Source organism: Drosophila mojavensis, unplaced genomic scaffold, assembly GCF_018153725.1.
Source record: "Drosophila mojavensis isolate 15081-1352.22 unplaced genomic scaffold, ASM1815372v1 contig_36, whole genome shotgun sequence".
Lineage (NCBI taxonomy): Eukaryota > Metazoa > Arthropoda > Insecta > Diptera > Drosophilidae > Drosophila > Drosophila mojavensis.
The window spans coordinates 9,359,948-9,368,468 of record NW_025318858.1 but is presented as its reverse complement, the minus strand read 5'-3'; the positions used below and the strand labels follow the sequence as shown (position 1 = coordinate 9,368,468).

Here is an 8,521-nt window from a genome sequence, read left to right as displayed (position 1 = left end):
CTGTTGTTGTTGTTGTTGTCGTCGCAGTCGCAGCGCAATTAATCAGAGAGCGCATTAATTATTGTTGCCAGATTTAAATGTAGTCTAGATGGCCCTAGCCATGGGCATGGGCATGGGCAGGTCCTGAGACTGGAGGCATGGGCGCTGCGTATACGCAATGCCGGAAATTAAACATACGCCATGTAGGCCAACAGCAAGACGGAAGTTTATTATTATGCAGCAAATGTAAAAGCTGAGGCAGGCAGCTGAGACGATGAACGCTCCTCCTTTCGGCAGAAAAACAAAATTTTAATATTTAAATGCGAAAAACTGCTTATGAGGATGGCAACAGCAACAGCAACAACAACAGCGGCAGCGGCAGCGGCAGCAGCTCAAAGAACAACAACAACATATGATCTTCACGCTTAATAAGAAGTAAATAATTGCCAAGCAAAAATAACATGCGAGTTGATAAGTGTTTGAGTGGCCACAGAAATACCCTGTAAAAGAGGTATGGTTTGTAGATTGAAGAATGAGAATCCCTATGAATACCCTGTAATTATTGAGCTATAATTAATATAGATTCAGATTGAGTAAGAATAAGTAAAACGCAAATTTATTTGTTCATTGCGATTTCCCGCACTCTCTCTCTCTCTCTCCCTCTCTCACTTTCTCTTTCTACATCGCCATTATCTCTTTTTCTCTGCCAGCATTTATTATTTTATTATTCTCTTCCGTGTCTTTTTCCTATTAATGTGTTTGTCTCTCTTTTACCTCACTTCTGACTTGACTCTCTTCTTCTTCTCTCTTATCCCTCTATCTCTCCATCTCCTTGTCTTCAAGTCGCTCTCTCTCTCTCCCTATCCTTCTCTTCCTATATTTTTCCTTGTCTTCAAGTCTCACCCTTTCTCTCTCTCTCCATCTCACTGTCTTTCTCTCTCTATTTCTCTCCCTATATCTCTTCATATTTCTATACCTATTCTTACTTCTCTCCTTCGCCTAGCATCATAACAATAGTTCTCTTCAACTGCATTCCGTCTCGAGCTTCAACTCTTCGTCGCATTCATAATCTATGCGAGAAGCGTCGCCTCGCTGCGAATATTTTAATTTATACAAATCTTTTTTTAGTGTCTCTGATTATGTGACTTCCTGTGCTGCAGAATGCTTGGCGTTGCGCAGATGGCGAAAAGTTTGCACAACTTGTTTATGATTTCATGTCAAATACGTGTAGAAGTGGCCGACTGAAGCCAGCCAGCGAATGCTCCTCCCTTTTGGCAGGGTGGGCGTGGCACGGCTGTCGAATGGGTCCGACTGCCGAAGCCGTTGAAATATCTACAAGTGCGACACGCCCCTATTTGGCACTAGAAAACTTTTTTGATTTACTGCGAGTATGTGTTGGGCATTGTGTGCGCCCTTCCAGTTATACGTGTCTATATGTATGTGTGAGTGCGCGTGTGTGTGTGTGCTGCACGCCTTAAGGCCAACCGGAAGTGCAAGTTTATGCTGCATTTTATGCAAAGGATATGCAACTTCTTGTTGATTATTAAAACATTGCGCCAAGTGTGTTTGTGTTGACTGTTTATGTTGAAACTTGAATGTGTGTGCCATGTACGAGAAATTGTGATAAAGCGGAAGTCGGAATTTCCCCTAATTTAGCTTAATTATTTTACAATATTTGAGCTGAAATACATTTCATAAAACATTTCTTGGCATGCTTATAAATTTTGAGAAAGAATTTCTTCAAGAGTAAAGTTACATATATTGCTGAATATTTTCAGAAAATTTTAAGAATATATGAAAGCTGTATTGGGTCTTAGTTATATACATTAGAGGTGCTGCATGAATAGCTAAAAAAAAGCACATTCAAATTAAAGCGAAGAAAATTGAATGCGAAACTAATTCAGCTTATTGAGCTGGTCTGAGTGAGGGCACTCAGACGCACAACAATCAAGCGAGAGAAAATGAATGAAATGAGTGAGAGATGGCATTGCCAATGCAGTTGTATGTCAAACCGACTTTGTAATTGCAGTGAGTTGCTCGTGGGAGAAAAGATTAGAGCACTTTGCATTGGCCTTTCGGGGTCGGATTTTACGCTCTCAATTTAATATATTAAGACAGCTCAAATAGAAAATTTAAGTATGTCTAAGGATTACTAAAAACTATATCTATTGTAGCATAGGCTATATAGTAGGCTAAATTTATTATTTATTTTGTATTAAGCTTTTTTTTTTATTTATATTTATTTTAAGCGCTGAATATGTACAATGCAAGTATAATACCTTAACAACACAATTAGATTATTTATATAGAACCTAACCTTCTGATGTACCCAGAAGGACTTACAAATATATATTTACAAATATCACTAAACTAAACTTATCTAATGTTGTATTAAGCTACATTAAACTACAATAAAATTCTGCTTGAGTTTACAATTGCATTTAAAGAGTTTGATGTGCTTTTATTTCGAACCGTTGCAGACGAACAACCAAAATACACAAACACAAATGCACACACACACACACAAATGCACACACACACACACACACATATGTACGCCCGCGCACAGACACACTTTGTGGCATGCAGTTGCATTAAACAAGCTCTCGCTTAAAGCCCTCCCCTCCCGATACCGCCAAAGCCCAACGAGGCGCCAACACTCATAAAACGCAACTTCAAACCAAACACTTTGCATATGTGTATTCTCTACATAAATGCATTTAAATATACATATGTATAAAAGTATATATGCATGCAATATATATATACATATGTATATATTCAAACGCGAGCGCAAAAATATATATATATTTATATATATGTATGTAAAAAAAAAAAAAAAAAAAGTACAGAAGAGCGAAATCTTTTATGCGGCTGAAAGCACGCTTCAGTATAATTTGCGGTCATGTTCATTGATCTCCTGGGAAGCATTAAAATTTAATGATTTATATTATGAAAACCGTTGGGGCAAAGCCGCTTGCCAAATGAATTTATGTAATGTCTCTGCTGCGTTATGCTTTAAGGGGTTAACATTGCGAAATTAACAACAATTTGACTTATGCGCGGGCGTAAATGCCAACACACACAAATACAGACACACACACACACACAAACAGACACAGACATGCACACTCACATACACATTCCCAAGGAGCCCACAATAGCTGCGCCCAAAAGTATGCTAAACAGCCCAAATGAAGCCAGCAAAAGTCATAATTCAGCTAGAGCGAGACGGAGCGAATTGCTGTAAGTGGAAGAGAAAGAGTAAGAGTAAGAGAGAGAGAGGAGTGAAGCTCTGGGCCAAGACTTTGGCGAAAGGTAGCGAGAAATGTGAATTTGGACCCGCCTGCAACTATTAATCAGGCTTTAATTGTTTTGCGTGTATGTGTGTCTGTGTGTGTACGTGTGTGTTGTTGCTTACATTTGTATGTGGGGCAAACAGTCAGACAGATAAATAGAGAGAGTGAGAGTGAGCGAGAGGGGAGATAGAGAGGCAGTCACACGCGCTCGGTTGAGGCTCATGCATCATGCGGCCAAAATCTTTTTGTAATCTCTGGCATTTGTCTGGATTTTTCGTAAAGTCTTTGAATAGATTTATGCGCCTTTGACAGGCACAAGATGTGTGCCGCTTGTTACTCGTGTTAGCTCGTTTGAGCTTAAAGCATCTTAAAGATACGGCCACTGCCAAAAACTTAGCTAGCGATACGCTCAAAACTTCAAACGATGTTTCTCTTGACCTCAGAAGGCCAACTGAAGATGCTCGAAATAATAGGAAACGACTTCAGAGTGCTCTGTAAAACAAAAAAAAAAAAAAAAAAAAAAAAAAAAAAACAAACAAAAAAAAAAAAAAAAAAACAAAAACAAAAAACAAATTAAAAAAAAAAAAAAAAAACTAATTAAATAAATTTAAAAAAATAAAAATAAAATATAAATAAATAAATAAAAAATTATGGAAACAGTAAAATAAAAATAAATAAATAAAAAATTATGGTAAAAATAAATATATAAAATTAACAAATTTATTGTATGGAACAGATGTTTTTATTATTTTTTTAAATGAATTATTATTTTTTGTTCTATTTACATAATAGCATTATGTTAAAGAAAATCTAAAGACTTTTAATGAATTTAAAGTAATATAACGTACATAAACACCATTCATATATATTTAATAAATAAAGAAATCATTATACATAAAATAACACTAATACCTTTGAAAAAAAAAAAAATCTGGTCAAAACATTGAATAACCTGTAATAATATTGTTGTAATATTGTCTATTATAAAGATATTTATGTATAAAATACATTGGATACAATTTTTATAAAAATAGGCATAAAGATGAATAATTTTTTTTTTTTTTTTTTTTTCAATTTATTTTATTTATTATTTTATTTTTTTATTACAATTATTGAAGCTGTGTATGTAATTCAGTATGTAATTGATTAAAATTTGGGTATATTTAATGAATTTTTAGTTAGATGCATACCAGACTTTTCATTTAACTAATATATGTATATTATTGATAAATATGTATAAACAAAATAAATTTGCATAGTGTACTCTAAAGTTAATCTTTGTATTATTTTCGTATATAGGACATCCCTAACCGATATCAATGCCATTATACTCTATACCTCAATAGCAATTTATAGTATATCATTTATCTAAACTATATCAGCCCCTTGTAAAATCAATAGACTCTCAAAAGCGTGTCAATAACACCTTTTGCTGCTGCAGTGTCAACTCTTATCAGGCACACCTAACACCAAGGAGCAGCTGCACAAATTATTGTGGCACAAATCTAAAAAATGCCAAATGCCAAATGCCAAATTGTATGTAAAGGCTTATAGAAATTGTATACTACAAGTTTGTAGTGGCCGGCTGGAAGCTCTTGTAACATTGGTGCTCTTGCTGTTGTTGTTGCTGCTGTTGTTGCTGTTGCTGGCAATACTCTGGCAACTCTCTGGCCGTGACAACGGCAAGGCCCCGACAAACACTTGCCGTGCGAGCGTGCACCCAATGCAAGCTGAAGTGGTTTTTGCGCTGTGGTCCCGCAATCGTCTGTGTTTGTGCTTGCTTCTTCTTTCGTTTTGTTTTACGCTTACTATTTTGCTTTTTGTTTTTATTATTTTTCCATGTCCATGTCTGCACATGCTGTGGTCAAGGGTTGTGCTGGTGTTGCCAAAGTGTTGCCATATATTCTAAACATGTTGGCCGGCAGCTTGTCCAGTTGGCTTCGGCCACTTTGCTGGCCATGCTGCCCGCTCTGACCCAGCTATCCAGGCTACCCAGGCTATTCAGGCTAGCCAAGCTGGCTGGCAGCTCAGTCCACATGAAAGTGGCCCAAACGACAGTTAAACGCAAAAGCGGCTAAAACGGGGCTCTAAAAACCACTTGGCAGCTAAACGCGTGATTTATGCCGCAGCTATGATAAGAGCAGGCAGCCGCAAATGAAACAGAGCTTAAAGGTAACAAACTAAAAGGATGTGTTAAAAAAATAAATATCCAAAAATACCAGATCTATCTTTATTTTTTCTCAAAAATTTTGCTTGCAAACAAATTTATTTTGACTAGCTGAAAACAATATTTACTTAACAATAATGTAATAAATAAATAAATTGAGATATTTTCCATAGCAGTTTATTTAGCTAAGCAAATAAACTCTCTGCAGCAGCATTTTATATATATATATGAATATTTTGCTAAGCAATTTGAGTAATAAATTTAGGAATTCAGCTTAAAAACGAAAAATGAAAAGAATTGTTTTGAATATTTTATTTTAATTTTCTACATGTATATTTATTGTTCAGCGAGTAAGTATATATTTTTGCTTAACATATTTTATTTTTTATTCAAATTTACATAGTTCTGCTTATTATCTATATATTCTTTTACTTTATTTTATTTTTTTATTTTTATTAATAAACTAATATATTGATTCATAGAAATAAATATTTTTTTCCCCTATTTCAAAGTTTTCCCGGAGAAAAAGGCTGGGGTATATATACTTCGCTCCGTCTATTATACATGCATATATACAAATATGAATTTCTATTAATTCCTTAGAATATAGCCTGAAATTAGTTTGCATGCAAGGAGTAAAAATATTTTAGACAGATTTGTAATAAAAAAAAAAGAAAATTGCCAAACTTCAGCTTCATTGAACAAGCGTCTATCTGCAGATCGTTCAGACTGTCTGCCTATGGCCAATAAGCCAGAATTTTATTTGTTTTTGGCGCATAAATAATCAAAGAAACACAGACAGCGGAAGGGTGGGTCAAACCAAGGGCTGTTGGCAAAGAGCAGACAACTTGGCAAACAAAACCGAAACTAAAATACTTTTATATAGCCATGTGAATCTGTACAATAGATAATAACGTTTAATAAAAACATAAAAGCACTGCCAGCCGACACACAAATAAAAAAAGGAGAATGAATGAAAATAAACAAGAAATGGCATAAATTATCAGACAGCAGAAAATTTAATGTTTTCTTTATGTGTTTACAGAAAAATTTGTTTTGGATTTGAATTGATTCGTTTTTTTTTTTTTTTTCTCTTCTTTTCTGTTCACTAAATATTGATTTTAAAGCAGGAGCAATTGTGTATTAAAATAATAATAAATAAATATGTAAATATGTAGCAAAGAGATATTTAGGTACAAATATTTAAAGATTTGCAAATTTAAAATTCTTCAAAAATTGTTTTAAAAGTTCCCATCATACAGTGCCTGCTAAAATTGTTTCCCTGTTGGCGTATATGTGTATTTTAGAGTACGAGTACAAAGTGGATATTTTAAACAAATCCTCATTGACTTCGGGTCGTAATGCACTCTACCCCTTGCAGCTAAATACCAGTGAACGACAGGTAGACATTTGCCAGGCAAAAGGAGAACACTTTTTGTATGTGTGTGTGTGATTTTTTTGTGTGTGTTTCGGTTAACATGGCACGCCTTCCTTGTGTATGCAAAAATCTGTGCTCATTACATTGGACTAGGCTAAAAATATGCAAACAATGCTAGACAAAAATTGGATCTCTGCTTGTCTTGTACGAAAAGTTGTGAATGGGGTTCGAGTTGAGCAAGATGGGCAAGAACAAAGGCGAAAACCTTTCACCTACAACATAGCTGAGGCTCTGGCTGCGGCTCCGACTCCTGCTCCGGCTCCGTATGGGGCAATACTCACAGCAAAACAATGGCGCTCATCAGCAGAACCGCAATGAAAATTGGAAAATGCTCAAACTGTGCCGACGTCGTCTCTTTCACTCACTCACTCTCTCTCTCTCTCTTTCACTCGTGCAACTTCAGTGCTCAGCAATGCAAAAGAAATGGCAATATTGAATTGAAAAGAAAATGTTCTAGCAAACACACGCACACACGTAAACAGAGGGCAGAAATCAATGCCTGCTACAGCAGACAAATACCTAATAGCTCACCTGCCATAGCTCATTGTTCACAGTGTGGGCGTGGCAGGTGATGTTGCTGCTCCTACTGCTTCTACTGCTGCTGCTGCTGCTGCTGTGGTTTGCTGCTTTTATTTTTCGCCTTCTTTGTGTGTGCATGCAACAAAATGAAAATTAATGAAAAAACATCCCAACTAACGTATGACGGGCTCGCCATCCAGTTTCTTGAGATTGGGCAAACGGCGTATGGCCTCAGCTACAAATGCAGCCGGATCCATGTTCTCGTTCAATGGATTGCCAATGAAAGTTATGTCCGATAGATTCGGCGGCACGCCAATGCGCGCAAACTCAGCCCAATCCTTGACCAGATTGTGCGATATGTAGAACACCTTGAGGGCCTTCATCAGCTCGATCTGTTTGATTTTCTCGATATTGTTGTAGCTAACCCATAGCTCTTCCAGCGTCTCGGCCAGCGCCTCGATGCCATTCAGATTTTTGAGATAATTGCGCGAGAGGCTGAGCACACGTAAATTCTTCATTCCCGATATGCCAGCAATTTTCTCAATCATATTCGAGGAGAGACTGAGCTTCTGGCACTCCACCAAGGTACTCAGAGTCGCATCCATTTTCTCAATGGGTGGATACTGGAATTGCAGGCCAATATCCAGGGCCGTTACGGCCTCCATCTTGGTGCGATCCTCCCAGCGCGCCAGGGCATCCTTAATTGTTGTCGGCTTGGACATACTTGAATTCTAAAATGTTCATTGAAATGTTTTTTCGAGTGTCGAATCGAAATTTCAAGTCTAGTTTTTGGACAAAAAAGTCAAGGCTTACGGGAGTTTATCATATATTTATAAATGAAATGTTAACTTAGTAAATGAAATTTGAATTTCAATTGGTTTTGTTTTTAAAAAGTTAAAATTTAAAAAGTTAAAATTCAATTAAATAATTTTAATCAATAAAATAATTTACTGAAAATATAATATTATTTATGAATATAAAACACGTATATCAATGTACGCTCATTACAAAAATAAAACTTGAGCTATTTACCCAATGATATTATTTTATCCATTACTTATATAATAACAGTCGAGCGTCGACAACTCGTACCCCGTTAAAATTCCTGATAAATCGAAC

The 8,521-nt window shown here is 36.1% G+C and overlaps 1 protein-coding gene across 1 annotated transcript; it reads right to left on the bottom strand.

Annotated features, from left to right (window-relative positions):
- Positions 1-7,315: 7,315 nt before the first annotated feature.
- LOC6576415 (dynein axonemal light chain 1) lies at positions 7,316-8,217 on the bottom strand. Its single transcript, XM_002002369.4, has one exon. It carries the CDS (start codon positions 8,122-8,124, stop codon positions 7,576-7,578), a length of 549 nt encoding a protein of 182 aa, XP_002002405.1. The 5' UTR covers positions 8,125-8,217; the 3' UTR covers positions 7,316-7,575.
- Positions 8,218-8,521: the final 304 nt, after the last annotated feature.

Bases quoted from the DNA above. Each gene is read 5' to 3' on its own strand.
- LOC6576415 (XM_002002369.4), bottom strand. From the start codon at position 8,124: ATGTCCAAGCCGACAACAATTAAGGATGCCCTGGCGCGCTGGGAGGAT.